The 24,688-nt window shown below is 40.8% G+C and overlaps 1 protein-coding gene across 1 annotated transcript; it reads right to left on the bottom strand.

Annotated features, from left to right (window-relative positions):
• Nucleotides 1-66: 66 nt before the first annotated feature.
• Nucleotides 67-23,527, bottom strand: LOC107560657 (pecanex-like protein 3). The gene is made up of 31 exons (XM_016244892.1): nucleotides 21,620-23,527; nucleotides 19,510-19,718; nucleotides 19,184-19,289; nucleotides 19,052-19,091; nucleotides 18,838-18,930; nucleotides 16,182-17,903; nucleotides 15,722-16,021; nucleotides 15,578-15,635; nucleotides 15,361-15,502; nucleotides 13,472-13,783; nucleotides 13,287-13,319; nucleotides 13,028-13,199; nucleotides 12,834-12,944; nucleotides 12,467-12,558; nucleotides 12,269-12,378; nucleotides 12,059-12,164; nucleotides 11,879-11,971; nucleotides 11,540-11,690; nucleotides 11,315-11,459; nucleotides 10,983-11,160; nucleotides 9,249-9,357; nucleotides 8,782-8,911; nucleotides 8,608-8,666; nucleotides 8,300-8,515; nucleotides 6,247-6,500; nucleotides 5,855-5,893; nucleotides 5,412-5,642; nucleotides 5,046-5,320; nucleotides 4,793-4,959; nucleotides 4,303-4,697; nucleotides 67-2,886 (listed from the first exon to the last, which is right to left on the bottom strand). Exons 1-31 carry the CDS (start codon nucleotides 21,770-21,772, stop codon nucleotides 2,725-2,727), a joined length of 6,363 nt encoding a protein of 2,120 aa, XP_016100378.1. The 5' UTR covers nucleotides 21,773-23,527; the 3' UTR covers nucleotides 67-2,724.
• Between the last annotated feature and the right edge of the window lie 1,161 nt (nucleotides 23,528-24,688).

Genomic DNA, 24,688 nt, shown 5'->3' with positions numbered 1-24,688 from the left:
AGGGGGAAAAGAAAACACAAAAAAAATTTTTAAAAAAAAACTGTACATAACTTTGAATATTCAATAACAGTTTTTAAATAAAATGATCCTCCATATAACTAAAATTAAAAAAGAAAACAAAATACAGGATGGTGTACTATTTTACAATAGTTGTGCAAAAGCAGATAACCGATTCATTCCCCAGACTTCATGATTCTGTCGAGAGAGAGAGTCGGACCCCTCCGCATGCACAGATACACCGAAGCGTGACTCCCCCAAGACTCAAAGTAGTGTCCTCCATTGAAAAATAACCAGAAATCCCAATAATAATAAAATAGATTTATATATATATATATATATATATATATTTATATACAAAACATGCTGTACATATATGGCAGAGATGGGTTAGATCCCTTTTAAATCACTGACACCCAAGACTATGCAGTAACTTGTGCTTTCTCCCAGTACGAGACGTACTCCCTGTTGCTTTGGAAAAGTCACCCTAAAGATGAGAGAAATGGTCTTGATGGAAAGAGAGAAAGAGGTTGATCGGCCTCGAACCAAACGCTCGATAGCTACTGAAGTCCATTGTAAGAAGCCATAAACGGGGCAGGTTTGCTCAGCAGACTACATGAGAGACTTGAGATGGTGGTGTTCGGAAATAGACTCGGCTGCACAGTCTGCAGAAAGACTTGATGTTTAGTGTTCAAACAACTTGTGATATGGTCTGTTATGGGCAGAGAGGCCATCTATTTTCAGTGTTACAAACCTACTAACAATCTGTGGTTTAAGTGAGAATACGAAAGCGTGAGCATGATCAATTCGGTGTGAACTGCCTCTACTGGCACTAAACGAAGCTAGAGGCTCAAATCACATCAAAACTTCAGAACAAGAATCGGCCGTTTTGAATCCATCAGCTTTGTAAAATTAACACAATGGGGCCTCTCAACAGAAAACCGCATTATTTAGCATAAAACGGCATTACTCTGTGGAACCAGTGTAAAATTTCCAGCAAAAATCCTTCTCTTTCACCTGAACACCGTCTGTCGAATCGAAAAGCACCATTTTCCCATGGCGGCGCCCGCATGCTCAAACCATATCGTTCGACGCAAAGCCTTTTTCAGAGCACAGCTCAGCCACGTCAATCATTTTAAGCTGGGAAATTGTATGGTGAAAGAGCGCTGAAAGGCTTTCTGAATCAGAAAACCACTTTAAACAGCTCATGGGAAATTTCAAGCTCCTTTACATCGACACGCCACAGCTATTCCAGGCTGATGTCAGTGTTGTATTGTTTGACTGCGAGCATTTGATATGTTTGTTGTTGTAGTAGAGGCAGTAAGTGCCCTGCTTTCCACAGCAGGCGGTCTGAGCTTCGTTCGCCCAACAGCAGATATTTAACATCAGAATGACATCGAACTTTCCAGTTGTATTACACACAGATTTAGGGAATTAGTTAGTCACAATCCGGTGGATTCAAGAATGGGGGCAAAGGTTACAGTTCACTCATGTCCAGCTACTATCAGCACAATCAACAAAAAAACAGCCACTCCGCACATCTCCATTTGAGATCAGCAAACAAATAAATCTTCGTCTTTAGAATCGGTACATCTTTATTGTTTTTTTCCCCCATCAAGTTCTTCCAACTAAAACGCTGGAGTTTAGAAGTCAAAGCAGTAGTTTGGTTAGTTCTATTAGTAGTAGAGGGGGTGGTGCGGTAGCAGTAGTATTGCAGTAGAGGGAGACAAACTGCAGGCACTTGCAGCAGCAGGAAAAAGCCTGATGGGAGGCCAGGAGGCCCTCGTGTGCTCCGGCCCACTACATCACCATCAGAGCCCAATCGGTAGGGAGCAGTTTAGGAATTTAGTAGGTAGTCTGATTGCCTGTGGGATGTACAAAGAAAAGAAAAAGAGACAGACCACCGGTTTGATGACGTCTTCTTTGTCCCAACTGTCCTATGAATCTCAGGCCCCTCCGTCCTCACCTGAGCCGGCTGTAAACTACGCAGGGAGCACCAGGTGCTAAGGGAAGTGTGCATGTGAGCGAGTATTTGTGTGATTATATTCAAGTCTTATCCCTGAAGCTCGCTGAAGAACGGTCGTGCGGTGATGGGTGACACGATCGAATGTCTTTGCTGGAATGTGTGAGCTAGGAAATGACGGCTCAGTGAGGGGGAATCAAAATCGAGTCCTTTGGTCTTGAAAGGACAGTGGCTTGTGTGGTGGAAAGCTCTGGGCCTCAAAGGGAGAAATCCTGCACAATACGGCTGATGCGTAGCGAAGGACTGGATGCGTAGGTGTAAAAACGAAAGCTTGAGTAGGTTCAAGGCTGCTACAGAGGAGAGAAGAGTTCCCTTTTTGTTACTGCTGGTGGTACAGGTCACCGATTCGCTTTGATTTAATGACCTGACCCTCTTTATCTAAGAAAAGAAGAAAATCCCTTAAGATTGCACTGACTGGCCACTTTTTTTGGCTTTTAGGCCTGGAGGCCAGAACAGTAGCCAAAGAAGCTTAGGAGAGCTCAGTCCAGAGTTCATTACTTAACGCAGCACTCTTCTAGTGTGCTTCTGTATCTGGTGATGTGTTTATTAAGGAGACTTGCGAGAAACCTCCTAATATACGCAGAACTGACTGAAGATGCTTGAATTATAAAAAGGGTTGATAAGGTCAGCTTGAAGTCCTCCTAGCTCGCTCTCTCTGGATGGCGAGGATGACCATGGGCTCGTCTGATCCCAGCTGTGCAGGCTCAGCGGAGGTGCTCAAGTAAAGGCAGTTCTGTAGACTCCTTCCGTGCACTGGGCGGGTCTGATGATGTAAGGGGCGTGGTCTCAGAGGGTATGACTGCTCCCATTGGATCCAGTGTTGGGCTGGCATCCGAGGGCAGGACAGGGAGGGGAGGCTGCGAAGGCTAGGAAAACGTAAATAAATGGGTTATTAATATTTATACTAGTCAAAACTTTGGCTCTCTCGCTCATGCTCACAGAAGCTGCATTTATTGATCAAAAATACAGTATAAATTGTGAAAAATATTACAGCTTAAAATAACTGCTTGCCATTTCAATATATTTTAAACAATATATTATTTCTGTGACAGCAAAGCTGAATTTTTAGCAGCTATTACTCCAATCTACAGTGTCACATGATCCTTCAGAAATCATTCTGATATGAAGAGTTCTGATTTGTTGAACATTTCTTTAATTATCAGTGTTGAAAACATTTCTGCTGCTTAATATTTTAGTGAAAACCATGATGCATTTTAGGATTCTTTGACAAATAGAAAGTTCAAAGAACAGCATTTATTTAAAATAGATTTTTTTAATCTATTTAATTTTGATTAGTGCTGCTGTCAAACGATTAATCGCATACAAAATACAAGTTTTTGTTTGCATAATATATGCGTGTGTTCGGTGTATATTTATGTATATATAAATACACATACAGGATATTTTTGGAAAATGTTTACATGCATTTACATGTCTATATTTATATTCATATAATTTATATTATAAATAAATATATTTAATATATAAATAAAATTTTTCTGAAATATATACATGCATGTGTGTGTATTTATATATACATAAATATACACAGCACACACACATATATTAAAGTAAACTAAAACTTTTATTTTGGATGTGATTAATTGCGATTAATCGTTTGACAGCACTAATTTTGATTAATCAAAGAAAAAGTTTTGAAGTATTGATTGAAGATTTTTTTCTTTTCAAAGAACAGCATTTATTTAAAATAGATTTTTTTAATCTATTTAATTTTGATTAGTGCTGCTGTCAAACGATTAATCGCATACAAAATACAAGTTTGTTTGCATAATATATGCGTGTGTTCGGTGTATATTTATGTATATATAAATACACACATACAGGATATTTTTGGAAAATGTTTACATGCATTTATATGTCTATATTTATATTCATATAATTTATATTATAAATAAATATATTTAATATATAAATACAATTTTTCTGAAATATATACATGCATGTGTGTGTATTTATATATACATAAATATACACAGCACACACACATATATTAAAGTAAACTAAAACTTTTATTTTGGATGTGATTAATTGCGATTAATCGTTTGACAGCACTAATTTTGATTAATCAAAGAAAAAGTTTTGAAGTATTGATTGAAGATTTTTTTCTTTATGATATCCAGACAGTTGTACCATCCTGGCATTTTTAACTACATGCCACTCAAAAAATAAGTATAATTCAGCTAAAACGTGCCCATCATAGAAGATGTGCATTTAGGATATCTTATGTATTAATAGTCAGGAAGGGAAGCATGCATCCTAACCTGTGTGCGTATGCTCTGTGATGCTGAGCTGTCCCCTTCCATTACAGCAGGTCCATTGAATCCTTTCCTCCCTGACAGACTCCATTTGCTGTACAGAGCCTCATAGGGCAGCCCGCTACCATGTCCCAGGCTTAGGCCCCTCTGAGACGCCCTGTGACTGGGGTTATCCTGCAGGCTACTGGGGCAGAAGCGGTCTGCAGGCGGCAGGGCCACTGAACTACTGAAAGACAGCTGGGAGCTGGACAGGTGTTGCCCCAAAAGCCCATGGATGGAAGAGGTGCGGTGCAAGGAGCTAACCAACCCAGCATCCATCCTGCCTTCTGATTGGCTGAGCAGGGCAAGTGGGAGGGGCTGGGGATGCAGCGGCCAGGAAGGCCCAACGGGGTTGTCAGTCCCTTGAGAAAGGAAGGGAAAAGTGAAACTTACAGCCTGCACACATCATTGCTTTATTGACTGTACATTAACAGTACAAGAGAAGCAGGTGGCATACCCATTGAGGTCTGTACAATAGTGGGATGAGGCTGAGGGATGCTGGACGCTGTGTTCTGGGGAGGATGAGCTGCAGGGTTGTTACTGATGGAGGTAGAGCCGCCACCACAATCTGAATCCTCAATGTTCCCCCCACTGTTACATCCGGCACCACAACCCTTCTGAAGCCTGAAGAGAACAGAGAGCATTTAAATAAACTCTGAATGCCTAAAATGTGCTGTAACATGGCAAAATACACACATGTGCCACCTGACCTGTCCCAGCTGCTGATGAACCACGTGTAAATGTTGTGAGGGCTGATGGGGCCTCCCCAGACAGAACGTAGCTGAACATGGGCCCCAGCGTAGGAGGTGGAGAGTGGGGAGACATAGATAGGGTATCCGATGGGCTGGTCACAGGACGAGTTAATCATGTTCCTCAGGGCTTGTTTGGCATTCTGGATGCTGCCGCGTTCAGGGTTCCGGTTCCGCAGGAAGACCAGCTCCTGCTGCTGTCCGGCCCACAGCCCGCGCACACACTCCCGGTTCACCTGAAGGAAGCAACAGAGAGAGATTAGTTATGGTAATGCCACGATAAGATACACTGTACATGCGTATAAACAGGCTTCTGCAGCAAAGCACCTTGATGACTCTGAAGCTGAGGAAGCGTTTGTTCAGCATGATGATCTTGTACTCGTCACTTCCGTCATCCATAACGTGGCGGAGAGCAAGCAGAGAAGGCATGTTGGCCAGGATAGCGCTGCGCCACACAGGGTCGCCTTCGTGAGATATCAGCATCTTATCTTCATTAGCAGTGATGGCATCGTACAGCACCCCTGGGTCCTCATACTCATCAGGAGAGGTGAAGTGATCCTGTGGAGTAAACAGGAGACAAAAAATTGGCTCATGAGAATCAAGTAAACCAGAGATCCATTCCATAATTGCATCATCATCAGACCACGTGATGTTCACTTTACCACACCAAAAGTCTATTTTGGTGCAAGCTATGAATATATCACTGTGTTGGCCTAGAAACCTAATTAAAGTGTGATGTCAGTAGGGATGGATGAATGCCTAAGCTGTACCTGGTGTAGTTTGAGGGACATCCGTACACCTGGAGCAGTCATTCAAGAAAAAAAAGAAAAGAAAATTAAGTGAGGAAAAAACATGTTCAAGCCAAATTAGTTGCAGCTAAACATGAAACTATATAGTATCTGAAAGCACCATTTTATGCACCAAAATTATTCATATTATTGAACTCCACTACCATGTTTTTTCTTGTCATACAAATAGACTTGTGCCGGTATTCGGTAATGCGGTATATCGCGATAATGAATATGCACGATATTGTTATAGTCGGCACTTCTAAATACCGTGAATAATTATATATTACAAATTATTCCGAAACTTGGATGATTGCTCTGCCATCTCAGATAGTGGAGGTTTTATTTGAGTCTCTCGTCTGAGAGGAACTGACCTTGACATAATATGTGATGAGAATTTTGCGCAGGTCAAATACTTGAAGCATGGAAGCTGCGTTGTTGTCGCTAATGCTGTAGCCTTCCAGCACATATTTGGTGGCGGCCACCTCCCAAGCCAACCAGCGCTGGCCAAAGGCCGCGTTGAAGGAGAGCATGTGGGGGAGATGACCTGGTTCACAGCAGCAACAGCCTTCATCTTCCTCCACCCCTTCAGTGATTGCCTCCACCTCCCTCTGCTGGCAATATGTTCCTGAAAATAGTCATTCAAGAAAAAAAAGAAAAGAAAATTAAGTGAGGAAAAAACATGTTCAAGCCAAATTAGTTGCAGCTAAACATGAAACTATAAAGTATCTGAAAGCACCATTTTATGCACCAAAATTATTCATATTATTGAACTCCACTACCATGTTTTTTCTTGTCATACAAATAGACTTGTGCCGGTATTCGGTAATGCGATATATCCCGGTAATGAATATGCACGATATTGTTATAGTCGGCACTTCTAAATACCGTGAATAATTATATATTACAAATTATTCAGAATTTTGAATGCATTTTAAGAATACTTTTCTCATCAACTAGTCAAAATGCACAGCACCGCTGTATGCTGCGTGAAAGACGGTGCCACTCTGATGTAAATAAGCGCGGACAAGAAACACATGGCGAAAGGTGAGAGGGACTCTGAATGAAAGCGCACTTTCACTCTCCGACAGCATATGGCGCTAAACTGCAGAAATAATAATAATAATAATAATTCATTTAAATGCAGCCGTTACCCCGGAAACCCTGTAAATAAAGCAGCTGCACTACTTTCTGTTTCTGAATCATGTTTAAATTATTTAAACAGCCATTCAGATTTGTGTATTTGCTATGATGTTCATCACAGCACCAAATACTTAAATATTTAGACTTAATAGGCTATTTATTTTCAAACTTTTTTTACATAATCTGGACTACAACATGCCCTAGATATTGCTTGAAAGTGTTTTGATTCTTTACTGTTCGGTCACACTTTACATTAGGGCTTCATTAGTTAACTCATTAGTTAACAAACTGCCAATGAAAAATTCTTCTGAACATTCATTAATCTTAGGTATTCCAATATTTAACAACACGTTGTTAAAATCGAAAGTTGCAACAGTGTTATTTAATGAGCTAACATGAACTAAGACTTGTATTTTTTAACAAAGATTAATAACTTCTGTAGCAAATGTAGCTATTGCTCATTGTGAATGTTAATGCATTAACTAAGGTTAACTAATGAGGTCTTATTGTAAAGTGATACCTATTGGTCTTTATAGTTCTTATGCACTTTAATCTGTGTAAAACTTTTAACTTTATACATTTTTCTGTATTACTTTATTGCATTTAAATGTTCAGTTATTTTTATTATAAGAAAAAAAGTTATTAAACCTGTTATACTGTATTATGACAGCACTTTTTAAAAAAAACAAAATTTCAATATCGTGATAATATCATATACCGTGACAAAAGCATTAGCAATTAATCGCAATACGACAATTTGATACCGGTATATCCCTACATACAAATAAAAGTGACCAAGTCTCTGAATTAAAAAAAATAAAATAAAAAAGTAATATTTTAGAATCAGTATGAATCATGCTTTGAGATGTCTATACTACATGACTTGTGCCCTGAATTTTCACAATTTGCAGTCCGGAAGAAGCAACACTAGTTGGCGAAAGTCAGAGCCAGTCTGCAGATTTTGGCCAGTTGGTGTTGACAGATTTCACAGAAAATCACAGTGTATAATAGGCAGACTCTGATATTTTGAGCCAATTTTAGAACTCAATTTCATTTGGCATGCACCTCCTAGCTACAAAGCACATTTCTGTGCAAGTTTGTTGCTTTCAGAACAACTTAAATGGTCAGGTAGCATGTGATCCTCAGTCGTTTAGTGCTTTTGTCTCTAACCATTAACAAAGTTGGTAAGTTTGACACCTAGTGTTTTAAAAGTCATGTAGTGTAATCCAGTGGATAGAGAAAATAGTGCTGCATTTTGTTCCAGTCCCTCTCCTGTTGGCTCACCTCTGAACTCCAAGCCTCTGAGCTGGAAAGTGACGAGGCCGTTGCCGATCTCTATGATGTGTACGAGAGCGTTGAGGTAGTCGGAGGCCAGGATGAAGCAGTCTCCGGTGCTGTAGTTTCCCCAGCGGCCCAGCAGAAGGTCCCCACACAGTGAGTGCTGCAGAGAGCGCGTCAGATGCTCGTAGAAGATAGAGTTCAAATTGTTATCATCAGCACCTATCCAAGCGAGAGATAAGGGGAGATGCAAGGATAGATTAAGACAGTAGACAGATGATAGGTGTGTGTAACTCAGATACAATATCACATACCAGGGTTGCGGTCCAGCTGTGTGGCCAGACGTGTGTTGGAGTGATCCACCCGTTTGGTGCTGAAAGACAAAATGGTATTTAAGGGTTCTAGTCATGTCTTCAAACATTTTCTGGTAAGACTGAATTAACAAAAACAACGTGGCTGACATCTGCTCAAGATTTCTAAAGGCTTACTTGTAGTCTCGCTCCCAGAACTTCACAGGTCGGGTGTATGAAGTAACGAAAACAGCACTGCCCAGCACAGGGTTGAGAGGAGTGGAAAAGAGAGCAGAAAACACAGCTTGTACAAACAGCATGGCTGAGTCTGAGATCAAAACTAGAGTTAAGGGGAATTAATTTTTAATGATAAATAAACACACACATATACATACATACATATATACACACACACATATATATATATACATATATATACACATACATACATATACATACATATACACACACTTGTTTATTTATTTGTGACAAACTAGTTATCGACCAAGCAACTGCACCAACTGTGAAAACCAGCTAAAGGAGCTGAGGAGGAACATATAAAACCAATTGTACAGCTGTAACATTGGGCACAAATGAACAAGAACAGGTAAAAGTTATGAGATCAGCATTCAGGTCTGTGTGTGAGTAATGCCGGAAAAGGATACGGGGAACGGCAAATGGCTGAGCGAAGGCATGGAAAGCAGAACCCCATGTGATCTGCCAAGGTGCAATGTAGGTCAGCACAAAACGCAGCTTATACAGCAGATCCCACAGCTGCTCACACACAGGAGAGATGACAGCAACATCAGTCTTCATCTTTTGCTTTACAAACCCACACTCCAGTTACAGTGTAAGTTACACACTACATTCAAACCTTTAAAAATGTCACATAAATAGCATGTATACATTATGTAATTATATCCTAAACATTTCCTAAAAGGAATATTTTTGTCTTTTGTAATAATTTCACCAGAACCATTTAGATTTAATAAGTGAAGATAAAACTGATTAATAATATGATGTGTACAAGATCATAAGATCTAGATCTTAAAAGAAATGGTGGCCAGTTGAAATGCTTTCTTTAGACATTCATGCAAATTTTTATTTGTTGAAAGAAGAAAAAAAAACTACTGTCAACTACTTGTTTATACACCGTTCAAAAGTTTGGGGTCAGTTAGAAGAGAAAAAATAAATAAATTAATACTTTTATTCAGCAAGGAAACATTCATTTGATCAAGTGACAGTAAAAACATTTATAATGTTACAAATGATATCCATTTTATAAAAGAATCCTGAAAAAAGTATGATGGTTTCCAGAACAGAACAATTGTTTTTAACATTTATAAGAACTGTTTTTTGAGTACCAAATCAGCATATTAGAATGATTTCTGCAGGATCATGTGAGACTGAAGACTGTAATGGCTGCTGAAAATTCAGCTTTTCCGTCACAAGAATAAATTACATTTTAAAATATATTAAAATAGACATAACATTTCACTCTTTTAAAGTTTTACTACATTTGTGATCAAATGAATGCAGACATGGTGAACATAAGAGACTTAAAGCTGCAGTCCGTAACTTTGTGTTCAAAATTTACAACATTTATATAATAAGCGAGTACACCATGAATCCATTTTCCAAACCGTGTTTTTGGCTTGTCCTGAATCACTACGGTACACCTATAATAAGTGTTTATATTCGGACTATTTAGACTGGTTCGGGTAGGTACCGCTGCGGAGTAGCCCAGTACCTGCGTGATTCATCATAGACATAAACAGAGAGAAGTAGCTCCGGCTACAATGTTCTACCGCAAGACGCACGCAGTTCTGTTTATTAACCGCTAGAGCGCCAAAAGTTACGGACTGCAGCTTTAAATAAAAAATTTGACCAACCACAAACTTTTGAATGGTAGTGTACATATAGAAGTAAACTAGATTACGATGCACACTTGCACAACATTATAAGCGGATTCAAGGGACAGATATAAAACGTTACACGTAATGAATTTGGGTCTTATGAAGGCATCTAAGAGAAATGTGGATGTATTCTCAGACCTTGCTGAAGAGGATGGACATGCAGTAGTAGTCGAGGAGGAAGGTCTGTGAAAAGCGTGGGTAGTCGAATTGGAAGAAGAGGGCGGTGAAGCACAGAGTGACATACTGCTGAGATGGGATACAGAAGGACGAACGAAGTAGCTTCATTCCAGCCACTGAGATGAATAGAGCACGGCCACTAAAGGAACAAATAAAAGATGTCATCACTGTCCATGTCTAAAATCTAAAGTTTAAAACACTTGCACAACATTATAAGCGGATTCAAGGGACAGATATAAAACGTTACACGTAATGAATTTGGGTCTTATGAAGGCATCTAAGAGAAATGTGGATGTATTCTCAGACCTTGCTGAAGAGGATGGACATGCAGTAGTAGTCGAGGAGGAAGGTCTGTGAAAAGCGTGGGTAGTCGAATTGGAAGAAGAGGGCGGTGAAGCACAGAGTGACATACTGCTGAGATGGGATACAGAAGGACGAACGAAGTAGCTTCATTCCAGCCACTGAGATGAATAGAGCACGGCCACTAAAGGAACAAATAAAAGATGTCATCACTGTCCATGTCTAAAATCTAAAGTTTGAAACCACATTGAAAACCTTGAATTCAAAATCTTCCAAAACAAAGAGTAACATCAGCTAGTGTTGTGCTTTATTCTACACTAGGATGTTCCCGTTCTTACTAGGCTCCAGGTTTGTCAGGGTTTTGGCTGACAGTGTGAGCTTCAGTGGTGAGGGAGTTGAGCACTACAGCCGGATAGATGAAATACTTCTCCACACACTGCAGCCAAGCATACAGCTTCTCAAACCACATGAGCTGAGCAGCATCTGAGACAGAGAGGGATCAGTCCATCACACTTGTTCTCACATTCAGACATTAGTTTGTGCGTGTAGTTTTGAGTACTCACCTCGGACCTCAAACTGGCTGTATTCTCTGGAGCGCAGCACAGGGTGGGCCAAGCAGAACCAGGGCAGCTGTTTTCGGAGCTGAGGCAGGAGGTAGTGTGTTAAGAACCCCACCACCCCAGCCAAGATGTACAGGACGTAACTTAGAGCGGGCTGTGCAGAAAACACATATTAAAACCAAGACAGTAATTTACAAAAAATAAAAACTTCAAACGAACAGATTTGCTACAATGAACTAGACTTTACAAGACTAAAAATGATGTTCAGTCTTTGCATGAGGACTAGTTCTCACAATGAGCCTATTAACATACTCAAAATCAAATTCTAGATGGCCTACTGACCTGCAGAGCAATAAAGACGGTGCTGGCACTAATGGCGAAGGTGATAATGGCCATAAGAGGGCACATGACCAGATCTGAGTGAAGAGTCTCTTTCTGCAGAGTCAGAGAGAAGGGAGCCATTTAAAAGCCATTGGAACGCCTATTTAGCAAAAGACAAATGCAAATGGAGAGTGCTTTTACCACAGAATTGCGCAATTTCTCTGGGAGAGGGTCTTTAATCTCTAATGGGGGCTCTTCTGGTGTTCGGCTCTCCAGCTCTGGGAAGAACTTGGAGCGGACTAGAGACCTGTCCAGAGAACAGTGTAAAAAACATAGAAGTTTAGATATTGATCACAGAGCTGTTGGTGCAGTAAGATGACTGGAAAATCATGTATGTGTGGTGACGCTGACCAGAAGATGGTTGGGTCGCTGCTCTGCCTGCTCAGATGATAGGACAAGGCCAGGAGGAGGCCACAGAAAACAGAGAAGAGTACCGGAACATGTGCCTCTCCCCACGGAGACTACACATACACGAACACATAAAATGAGTAAAGGAAGCACCAATAAACACAGTTCTACTGTGAAAGAGAGACACAGATTCCCACTTACATTGATGGCACCAAGGCAAAATCCATAAACCAGAGCCGCCACCAATATACTGCGCAAGAGACTATAGACTGAGGACAGGGGGCTTGTGGTTGCTGAAACACACAAATGAAAAGACATCATACTTGTGGTGCAGGGATGTACACAGTATGCCAGCTCCCTGGAAATCAAACCCATGACCTTGGAGTTGCAAGCACCATGCTGTACCAGTTGAGCAGAACCATCATAGCTGTAGTAGTAACACTTTAGAATAAAGTTCCATTTGTAAACGTTATATAAAATACTTATCATTGCTAGTTTATGTATCGATGTTAACCTTATTGTAAAGTGTTACTGCTATAGCATTAGTAAAGTATAACACCGGTCTCACCAGTTCCACCGAAAATGTGCATGTCCACCTGTTCCAACAAACACATGAGGAACGTGTTGACTTGAGGTAGAAACCCAAACAGGAAGATGATGGGAAAACAGAGGGAGAACACTGCAAAGGAAAACGTATGAATTATTAGGCTATTATATTTTGCACAACTCAATTAAGAAAGGATTAACAGCGAGTGAGCAGACCTATGAGCATATCTCTAGCGCAGAGCAGAAAGTGGGCGGAGAAGAAGGTGACCCCGTAGAGGGTGAAAGGCCTCATATTGTCCGAGTGGCCAACCAGGTCAAATACCCAGATCAGCACACAACACAAGCAGAAATACACTGGTCGGCTGTACACTATGATCCAGTTATGGCCCTGCAACGAAGACCACATTAAATTAATTTCTGTTTGATTTCAGCTAGGCGGGTCCAAGAAAAGACGGACAAACAGTCATATACTCACATGCATCGGAGATGCTGCATCGGGCTGCACACTCTGAAATGGACAAGGGGAAAAAAAAACTGATTAACACAAACACAACACCACTATCGGGACATGTGAATACCGTACAATTATCAAGAGATGCCAACACCAACATACTGCTAAAACAAACACAAACAGACCATTCCAAAAATGTTCACACTGACCTTTAGCAAGCTGTACTGACAGCTGGCAATGACTAGGCAGAACTGGAAGACCCAGATGTCCCTAAAAAAGCCCTGGAGAAGCAACAGGAAGCCAAGGAACGCCACTAAGCTGGCCAACACCACCGCAAAAACATTCTCCCCAACTCGTCGGTTCCTGTCCAGTAAGGCTAGCAAAGCAAGCCTGTCGTAATGAACTCTTAGCCATTTCCCCGGCAGCACCCAGAAACGGTAATACTGTTTAGGCTTGGCCTTTTCCTCAATCATCAATGTGTTCTCCTGGGATTCGTGAGGGGACTCATGATCTAGGTCAAACTACAAAGAGAAAAACATCAATTAGGGGTGGGCGATATGAGCTCAAATTCATGTCACGATATTTTACACTGTCCAGGCGATACCGATTTTATATAGCTATATGAGAAGAAAAAAATTACAAGCAAAATATTTTAACCTTATATAACTAGAAAAAGTGAGGGATTGGACATAGACCTGAAAATACTTTTTTATTGTACTATTGTTTTTCTCAAAAAGTGCAAACGTGCAACATGAGGTAGGCCTGTATGAATTAAATTAAATATTGTGTGTTTGAGTAGGCCAGTGATCCCCAAACTTTCCCTTTTGTAGAGAAAAATCTTTTCAAGCACCCCCCCCCTTTTTTTCTTTCTTATGCTCACCAAGGCTACAATTATTTATTAAAAATACAATAAACACTGTAATATTGTGAAATATTGTCAATTTAAATGATCTATTTGAATGTTTTAACATATAGGCTACTGTATTCCTGTGATCAAAGCTGAATTTTCAGCATCATTACTCCAGTCTTCAGTGTTACATGATCCTTCAGAAACCATTCTAATAAGCTGATTTACTGCTCAGTAACCATTTCTTTTTATTATCAATGTTGTAAACGTTTATGCTGCTTAATTTTTTTGAGGAAACTATTTTTTTCATGATTCTCTTATAAATATTTGAAATGGTGAAGCGCTGGAGTTCGTCAGAAATAGAACGGGGCTTCAGTTTACTGTCATGGATTTGTCGTGTTGCGCCGCACCGCATCCACAGCAGAGAATATCACTGAATTCTATTTGCTTTTGTCAAATCGCGTCGCTCGCATCTGGTGTAGACACGTTGTTTTAGTATTTGTGAATCTTAAGTACATTCATAATCTGCTTTACTTTTACCTGGCACTGGAAGTCCTTTCACAAACTTGTAACTTACATGCTTAGAGCAGAACCATGTTCATTTATATTTCTACATGGCTCCCTGCCATAAAACTTTGATTCTTCAATCGCGCCATCTAGTGGTCTGTTATTGATACAATCACAACTGCTACAACTGATAACGGCGCATTCAAGCGGGTACTGCGGGTCATGTTGAGGTAATTAAAATGTCAAATTAATATTTAGCGTTCAATTATTTACTTATCAGATAAGCGGAAAAATTATGCAGTGTAGTCTATCACCCTGCAGAGGTTTCTTTTGTAAAATAATCTGCTGACTGTACACTATCCCTCAGCCTTGCTGCGCCCCCCAGTTTGGGAACCAATGGAGTAGGCCATTTGTGCTCTATTAATTTGGTCTGTTATGATGCTCTGTCTATTATTACTAATGCCAGTGTAGTACGGCGTTGCACAAAGAGGACAAAAACGTTCAGCGTCGACTCTTTATTGTCATTTGTGTTAAAATTTGCAAAGCATACCAAATTGAACAAAACTATATAAACGCAAAATTTGAATTCATGAATATATAACGGTATCCACGGTATAGCAAAATCCATATCATGGAACAACATAATACCGGTAGTCACGTTCATAGCACCCACCCCTAATGTCAATGCAGTCATGAGGATTGAAATGGAATGTGTATTGATGATTCTGAAGAGTTAAGCCTCACCTCTGGCATATCCAGAGGCACCCTGCGGACCTGCATGCCCTGGAGGACCACCGGTCTGGGCTGCAGCATGGACAGCACTGGCGCCACCTCCTGGACATCAGTGGAGGTAAAGCTAGAGGACTGCGATTGTCGCTCTCGCTCCCTGAGCCAAGAAAAAGGGTTCAAACCCTGGGAGACTGCTGAATATCACCCCAATGGTAAAAGTTTTAAGACTTACTGGACTGGGTCCTCATATCCTCCACCAGCAGGCCCAAAAGTATAAGACCTCTTTACTCCTGAAATTAGATAATTTTAATTGAAGAAACAACCACAACTAAGCCATATTTAAATCAGTGTCACTGAAACACAAACTGTTCTTTACCGCTCTCATCATAAAAGTAGTGCACAGCTCCCTCTGAGGTGTCATCGAAGGTGGATGCCTCGTGAACACCGCTGCGGGGCAGCAGCAGCAAGGATGAGGCAGCAAAGTGCAGAGCAGAGGGGAGCGTTCGTGTGCGGGAGTGAGAGGAAGTGCGGACTCTCTGAAGGTCTTGAAGACTCGGAGGAGAGCCCATGGCAGAAGGGGGTGGGGTGGGGTTACTACCAGCATTATGACGCCTGCGAATGGCCTGTGTCCTTTTTACACTGCTCACAGAGTCACGTTTACTTCCCTCCTCTGGGGCTGCATGGGCAAACAGCAACAGGCAACAGTTTTAATAAAAGAAAAAAAACATTAAATATTCACTACAGCAGATAATAAAAATAAGAGCAACACCACAAATCATGAAACCATTCCAGGCTCTAAATACAAAATATTAAGAATGAATCGGTTCACTCTTCACCTCCTCCTACTGCCCCCTCTTCCAGCAGCTCTCCTGCCCTCCAGCCCATCTGGTTCCCAGCCCAGGAGCCGCCAAGAGAGTCTAACCTATGGTGGGCTCTGGAGAAGCCCTCTGAGCGCACTGTCCGAGCCTCCAGATCTGATTTAGAGATGGTGAGTGGACGTGGGGCAGGAGTAGAAGAAAGGGGTAAAGGTAGCATAGTAGATGCAAGGGCCCCTGTGTTGTTGGAGCCTCCACCGGCCCCATCCATGCTGAGCACTCTGGCATGAGTCTTGGCACTGGCTGTGCTTGCTGAGCGCTGAGCACTGCGAGAATGGGAGGGTCCTACTGTGCCAGCCTCCTCCCCCTCTCCAGGGCTAGGTAGTTGAGGGGGGACAGGTTGGGAAGCGATGCCGGTATTTGCCAGATCGGGGGAGTAGCAGGAGGTAGAGGAGCTAGAATCGTCATCTTCATCATCGTCTTCGTCGTCAGAGCTGAAGTGACGTTGGGATCCAAGACTAGAGCCAGCACTCATGTCGCTGCCGTCATCTTCATCGCTGGAGTCCTCGAACAAGCTCTCGCTATAGGCTTTGGCACCCAGCCGACTGCGTACAGGGATGTAGTCTCTGTGTTGGCCACGGTTGTGGTGCCGGCGGTAGGAGCCACAGTCGAAACTGCTACTGCCAGCAGTGCCCCGTTTGCGGGGAGCTTTCCTGCGACCAGGTCGGTGACCCACACTGCCACCAGCACGTAGCAGTTTCAGATCTTTAGGTCGCACTACCTGCTGCTGCGCTTGCAGAGACGGCGGCTCTGCTAGGAGGTAGGACGGGGCAGAGACCGGCAGAGCGGGCTCTGAGCAGACCAAGCCCAGTGTCAACCCTGATGGTACAGAGCAGGCCTGGCGTGGAGGAGGAAGAGGGGGTATGGGGATGCCACCATCAAGATCGCAGGTCTCAGAAGGCCCGCTGCTAGACGGTGATGAGTCCCGCAAGGAGGGCTGTGCAATGTCCGTAAGCAAAGGGGGAAGGTCCTCTCCCTCCACCAGAGTTCTGTCCAGGCCCTGCCCAGAGGAGAGTTCTTTGGAGGGTGATCGTAGCAGCACGCTGTCTGACAGGTCATCCGTGTCACTACCACCTTGGAGCACATCTCCAGGCTGCTGATAGGCGCCTTTACCCTGAGGCAAAGCTGTGGAAGGAGCGTTAGACACGAGTTTATGCGTCTGGCCCAGCGAAGGGCTCTCAAGCTGGGTTGAGTCTGTTTTCTCACTGCGGTAGCTACTGACTGTACTAAGAGTCTCTCTGTCTGTGGCCGCTCCACCTCCACTGAAGCAGCTGTCAGTGGATCCTGCAGCCAGGGCTACCCCGGTGCGGCTGCCTGGGTGCTCAGCACCAGGAGCAAAAGTGACAGGGTCAAGGCCCAAGCCCAACAAGTTCTCGCTTAGCTCCTCGCTCAAGCTACTCTTGATGAGAGGGCTGAGAGGAGCATCTCTCAGACTCTCAGACTCAGCTGAAGGTCCATGGGGGGAGTAGCTTCCTTGACCATCCCCATCGGGGCTCTGCTGAGATAGTTGCTCCGCACCCCCATTATCCACCTGGTCCTTCTCATCTCCATCTTCTTGGCTGGATGGGGACGGCGGGATGGAAGGACAATTTGTTGGTTGCAGGCTACTAAACCCTCCCAACAATACATCACCCACACCAATTAGCCCTCTGTAATCCCCAGCCAAGCAGATTGGCGCCACACCTGGAACAACAAAAAACGCGCAGTTACTACCAAGTACAGCAGAGATGTTTAGAGGTTCATGCAGCATAATGTACAAATTACAATATTTCACTAATTCATTTGCTTTAAGCAAGTAATTCATTCAGTTAACCTAATTTATAATATTTTATAATTTTTGCAATAAACACGTAAAATACATTTTATACTTATCAATGATTGTAAGCCAGAAGTTGTAATTTTTTTTTTGATTACACCAGACACAATATTTCATGAAATAAGCAGCTCAAAAGTACTGCATGAAAAGTTTACTATGTGATAAAATCCATATTGTGACTGTAGCTGTGATTGAGTGAAACAGATTATTCTCTCTGTGTGAAACCTACAATTGCAGTTATTTGCGGCATTATCTAATGTTTTGAGGAGTATGTGGCGCTGTCAGTCACCACACCGGTGTGGACATTCACTGCACTTCGGAATCACAGATTCTACATCTTGTATGACCCAAATATGAATTTTCACCAGAAAATGTCATCTGAACAAGTAACATGTCTGCCACTTTTATTCTGACCAACTGAGAAAAAAAAAGGATTACAATACAATACCAATGGTGACAAAATCTAACGATCGCTTAGCTCATAAATGATTGGAGAAATCTGACGTACATCACCAGAGTTTTGTCTTTTTCACCGAAAGATTTAGTTACATTTTGATTAAATGTCAAAAAATATATATATAATAAAAAAAAAAACATACATAAACTAATCATGCACAATAAGATATCATCACATGCATTAACAAAATAGATAAAGTGAATGTTCATTTTATACCAACTTCAAAATATTTTTGGAATTATGAATTCGATTTTTAAAACAAAGGTAGCACTCTGAATTGGAAGTCTAAGGAACAGTCCTATGCAGCCCTAATTTTCAGCATCTGTAACAGGGGCTGTTCTTACTAGTGTTGTCCTGAGAGTTGTGTCGAAGGACGTCTCTATATGTAGAAGTCACAATCATATTACTGCCCTGCTCCTGCATGAGCTCTTTTATATCTGGAATTTTAAAAATGACAAAAATCAGATAAGTATTGAAATGTAAGCATACCAGTTCATGTTAACAAACTATTTAGAGTAGTTTATTTAAAAAAGCAACAGTAACAACGCCACAATGTACCCTTTGAGCCTCCAGGGTCTTCAAGCTGTGGTAAAAATTCCTGAGCAAAAGAAAAGTAAACGAGTCAGAGGAAATTCCTACAAGTGAAGAAGAATAATGCGTAAGGATGTTTGGCATTAACAATATCCTCACCGACACCTGGTTCAATCCGAATAGTGAGTGCTGGGAACTGCAGCGTACAGGAGGGGTGGAGTTCACCTTTCGGAACACCGTCATTTCCACACCGACACCACTGTCCCTGTAGGCACAGGCATGCCGACATGAGCTAAAACTGACTACAGTGGAGCGACTGCTCAACACCACTAACAGCTGTTCACCAACAACAAATCCCTAAAGAATGTCTGACTCAGTAGTATGATGCTTGCAATGCTCAACAAACTGATGCTGCCTACTTGAGAGACAGAAAAGTGTCACATTGTAGGTTGACCACAAAATATAATAAGGTAGTTACACGCTACCTGCGCTGGCTTCCGTCGTGAGCGCCAGAGCCTTCCTCTCCTTCTTCCACTCTATTGGGGTCTGTGGTGAACGAGGCCTGCCTCTTCTGCACAATCTCGCCCAGGTCAAACATGGCATGTAGTCGGAAGTTCACTGCTTTTATGGCCGTAAAGAAGGCCGCTATCACAGCGCAGTACACACCAGCCACCACTAAACTGGCAGGAAGGGCCTAAAAGAACGAATGTGGGAGAATCACATCAACGTGGTTGCAAAAATTACAATCTTTTCATTTCAGACACTGCTTCTTATGTGGACCACAACTTGTGCAATAAATCTGATTTCATAATGTTCTTGCGTAAGTCTCTAACAGTATGCAAAACACAACTAGGCCAATACCTAATGGTAAATATATTGTTTTACTTGGTTGTTTATGCTACATTATTGGCATATAAGACTATTTTCATGGCAAGAGCAGAGTAAAATCGGTTTAAGAAATAAATTAATAAACATTTAAATGTACATAAGACAGACAAGATGTTTTCTTGTTAACAATTTACTTATCATTAAAAAAACTGAACAGAATAATTGTCTGATGACATTAAAAGCTGTTAAGTTCAATAAAATGTTTAACAGTGAACTTAGAGGAGTATTACAGGAGCAGCAAGATGGAGGTTCATATAATAGTGAAAGCACAAGTATCATGAGTGATGTCATAATAACATTTCATGTTTACCCACATGCTTTGCTGTATTTATCATCAACTGGTTGTAACACTCAGAAAACAATGGACGCAAAGGAATGTGTTCCTGAAGTCTGACTTCTATTTAATGATTCCTTCTTGTATATGTGATCAATAACATTGATTGTACTTGTAAGGAGCTTGTACTTACATCCTGTAAAACTTTAAAACAGGCTATTGCCTTGAAAAGGAACTTTACTGAAAGTTAAAATACTGTTTTGCCTTTAAATCATGACAACTGTGACCCTGGACCACAAAACCAGTCATAAAGGTCAATTTCTCAAAATTTGATATATTTACGGTAGGACATTTACAAAATATCTTCATGGAACATGATCTTTACTTAATATCCTAATGAGTTTTGGCATAAAAGAAAAATCGATAAGTTTGACCCATACAATGTTTTTTGGCTATTGCTAAAAAATATACCCCAGCGACTTAAGACTGGTTTTGTGGTCCAGGGTCACAATTATTATATATACACACTACCGAATAAAGCTCAAACGGGTCAGTAAAAAGTTTTTGAAAGAAGTCTCTAATGATCACCAAGGTTGCATTTATTTTTTTTTAAAATACAGAAAAATCAGTAATACTATGAAATATTGTTACAACTTAAAATAACTTTTTTTTTTTAAATACAGTAAAATCAGTAATACTATGAAATATTGTTACAACTTAAAATAACTACTTCTATTTATTCCTGTGATTTCAATGTTGAATTTTCAGTAGTCATTACTCTAGTACTGAAGTGTCTCATGATCCTTGATGATGCAAAAGAAAGAAAAGTCTCATGATGCAAAAGAAAAAAGAAAAGAAAAGAAGAAATTATTATTTTATAGAAAATAGTTGTTCTGATTTTTTGATTAATTTTGTGGAAAACATGGTAAGTTTTTCAGGATTCTTTGATGAATAGTAAATAATAAAAACAGCATTTATTTGAAATACAAATATTTTGTAGCATTCTAAATGTCTTTGATGTCCTTGGTAAATATAAGCATTAATTTCTTTAAAAACAAAAAGTTACTGACCAAAAATTTTTTGCACAGTAGTGTATATATGTATATAAATGTTTTAAAGATAGATGTTGCCTTGGTTCTGCTTCAGTGTAACTACTTGGAAAAGACACTTCACAGAAAATTTCACTTAAATAGCTTCATAAAACCTGTCGATATGTGCAGCTGTCTGTCATGCATCTTGACAAAGTTTTAGCCTCAATGTCTTTCTAGAGTAGGCTAAACCTGAACACCAGCAGGTAAGGAAAGTTACTCAATGTTAGTGCATCTAAGCCTCAAAACCGCACAGGCTCTTGGATTCCATCAGTATTAAAAACGTTTTTTCAGAAACATGGGCTGGTGGCTTTCTTTACCTCAGGAATGACTGCAAGAACTCACCATGTACAGAAGAAACGGGAAGGCCAAGAGGAATATCCAGAGGTAGAGATGAAAGCAGTTCGAGAAGGTACTCTGATGAGGGTCCACGTACCATCCTCCAGTCAGAGATGCCCACACTCCCTGCCGCAATATCTGAAGAGCCTGAGAGCCCATCTTATCGCTTCTGGATGAGACAACCCAGAGATCTTGAAGTTCCCTTGTCAAAGTTTCTAGTGCGGCACTTCCATTGGGAACCTCAGGGTGGACTGGTTATGAAAGAATGATCAGAAAGCGAGACGTTCCAGAACAACTTCAGACCTGTGTTCTTTTAGTATCAACTGTTTGTTTGCATGCTCCTCCAGCAGACCCGTTTGTAGTGCAGTTCATCAAAAGTTTTTGGCACAACTGTGACCCAAGGGCTACATGAAAACATTAATCCTGAGGAATCATCAAAACTGCTTGGTTTGGTTTCTTTACGACTTTCCAGCACTTTAAACAAACACAATTCCATAAATAAATCAGCTGTTCTGATGACATACTTAAGATCAACAGGCTATTTTGAATATGGTCATTTTAACCTATCTGTGGCCGTTACTAAGGCATGAGACGTTTGTCTGATTTAGATAAAGAAGCCTAATATGGGTTTTCTAGAAAATGCAAATGAGGAATCAGGTTTTGTTTAGGGGGCTATAAAATATTTAACTAAATTTAGAGATGATAACAGATATGTATACGATCATTGATCACCTGCAATCTTCATACTATTAAAGGCAAAGCAGAGAAAAGACAGGCAGTAAGTTATAATGTCTTCATTGGCTTTCTATGCTTTTGCAACTATTGTAAATATGGTATACAGCTTCAGAGTCCTGAGAATTACATTTCTAGTTTTTTCTGCACAAATCTGTAAAACGTTCCCGTTCCCCAAGGAGAGATATGCATACATTACACGGTTTAGAGTTTTATATCTTAACTGACTGCTGATTTATTTGAACCTACAGCCATCTCCAGGCCTAAACGGTCATAATATCCTCTCAAAATGTTCTTGTATGGCAGTAGCTGATATCTACAGCTGGAGGAGGAAAAACTCTAAGCATCATCTGTAAGCAGTGAATCGTTTAAATAAAGGAACGCTGACAAATGTCTCAGTGGATTTGGCTTTAAACCATACCACTTCAGCTAATGTTAGCATAGGTATGTTAGCTTGCCAAAAGCAGCTTTGACATTATATTGAGTCTAAAAAAATGACAGTAGAGAGAGATAAATGTCCAGCAAATGGTTCAATAGCACTTCAATGAAAACGTAACTGGGATGCGAATATTTTTAGAACTGTAAACAAACCGTGTGTTTAAACAGCAATAGCGCTAACGCTGACAGCTGAACGACTCCATTTTAGCCTGAATCACCAATCGTTAGGCGTAAAACCAATCAGAAGGGACGCAAATATTATATTTAATCTATTTGATCAGTTTCTCGGCTTAATTAGAAGGCTATAATTCCTCTCAAGAGTTCAATATCACCTGACACTCACTAGCCAAACCGCTAACATGCTACAAGCAGTAGTGAGACACCTCTGACTTTGGCATAAGTGTTTTTTTTAGCGAAATTATCCGATGTTAGTGCACTCTTCAACACTCCATGGTTTATCTCGACAGGGTCTGCATTAATTCCTCCAGAAATGAGAGCAGGAAAACCGCAGGACAGCGAAACTGAACGCGAGTTAGCATAGGCTAACGCCAGCACTGAGTGCTTCCTCCTTATGACGAAAATAAAATACAAAAACAAATACGAAACGCAAAATATATCTACGTGGCCACCACAGCAGCCATTTCTTCGTTAAGTCCAGGGCCGCTGTGTAAAAACTCCAGCGATAAAAGCCCAGAATGTGAGCTCGCTAAGTTCCAGTGTCGAATCGCTTCATTCACACGGGTAGCAAACACCCACCTACAGGAAGAGAACTGATGCCATAACGCGATTGGTCGCTGCGGTTACCACCCACATACAGGAACAGAACGGATGCTTCTATGCGATTGGCTGCAGCAGGTGTCTGTCATCCAGTCCGATCACTGATTTGATTCATCAATCTACAATACAGTCCAGAGCGTCTCCGTTTTCTCTTTGAACTTTCTTGTTGACAACTTGACATTGGTCAGGTTGCCAATCTTTCAGTCCTACATTCATTGATGCACTCCATTTTACATTCAAATGTTGTAAATTTAAATGAGTAATTTATGTTGATATTATAAACAGAAACTGGGAGTGTCGATATAGGTAGCCTAGTTCAATAACAGTTAATTTTAAGATTCCAGTTTCAAAAACTGTTTTCAATAAATATTGAATGAAAATCTTGATTTTATGTTTTTAGCACTAGATAGCACTAGACAACTTTATCATAACTTTATTTTAACACTAAGGTTAGATACACTAATAAAAATGATAGCTAATACGAATTATATTAATAATATTAATATTAATAACGTATATTAAAATAATTGTAATCATTCTGAGACATTCTAATTTTACATGGTTTATTGTTGGACTGTTTTGGTTATTTATGGTCATTAGCTGATCCAGGATGGATTAGATGGAGTTGATACTGACCTGGTAGACCTGGTAAATGCTGGTAGACCACCTTGGACCCGTAACCAGCTCAAAACAGCTATTGCAGGCTCCTAAAACCAGCGTGAACTGCCTTAAGCTGATACGAATTCATTAATTTACATTACATTTTACATTTAGTAATTTAGCAGACGCTTTTATCCAAAGCGACTTACAAATTAGGACAATAGAAGCAATCTATTGTTGTACCAACCAGGGTTGTACCAATCATCATTGGTACAACCCTCCCTTCTCTCCAAGAACTGTACTTATCCAGAGTGAGCAAAAGGGCTGGCAGAATCACTCTGGACCCCTCACATCCAGCACACTCCCTCTTTGAACTGTTGCCATCTGGTCGACGCTACAGAGCACTGAGCACCAGAACGACCAGACACAGGAACAGTTTCTTCCCTCAGGCCATCCATCTCATGAACACTTGACAATAACTGTGGAACACACACTATTTATTCACTCATACACTTATTTATCTAACAC

The sequence above is a fragment of the Sinocyclocheilus grahami genome, unplaced genomic scaffold (genome assembly GCF_001515645.1).
Source record: "Sinocyclocheilus grahami isolate Dianchi unplaced genomic scaffold, SAMN03320097.WGS_v1.1 scaffold738.1, whole genome shotgun sequence".
Taxonomy (NCBI): Eukaryota; Metazoa; Chordata; class Actinopteri; order Cypriniformes; family Cyprinidae; genus Sinocyclocheilus; species Sinocyclocheilus grahami.
The sequence above is the reverse complement of the archived record's forward strand: the minus strand, read 5'-3'. Positions and strand labels throughout refer to the sequence as shown.

Coding starts and splice junctions, on each gene's coding strand:
- LOC107560657 (XM_016244892.1), bottom strand. CDS start 21,772: ATGGGCTCTCAGGCTCTTCAGATATTGCGGCAGGGAGTGTGGGCATCT. Junction 15,636..15,721: donor CTACTTTTATGATGAGAGCG/GTAAAGAACAGT, acceptor ATCTAATTTCAG/GAGTAAAGAGGTCTTATACT. Junction 8,912..9,248: donor TCAGCCATTTGCCGTTCCCC/GTATCCTTTTCC, acceptor TTTTGATCTCAG/ACTCAGCCATGCTGTTTGTA.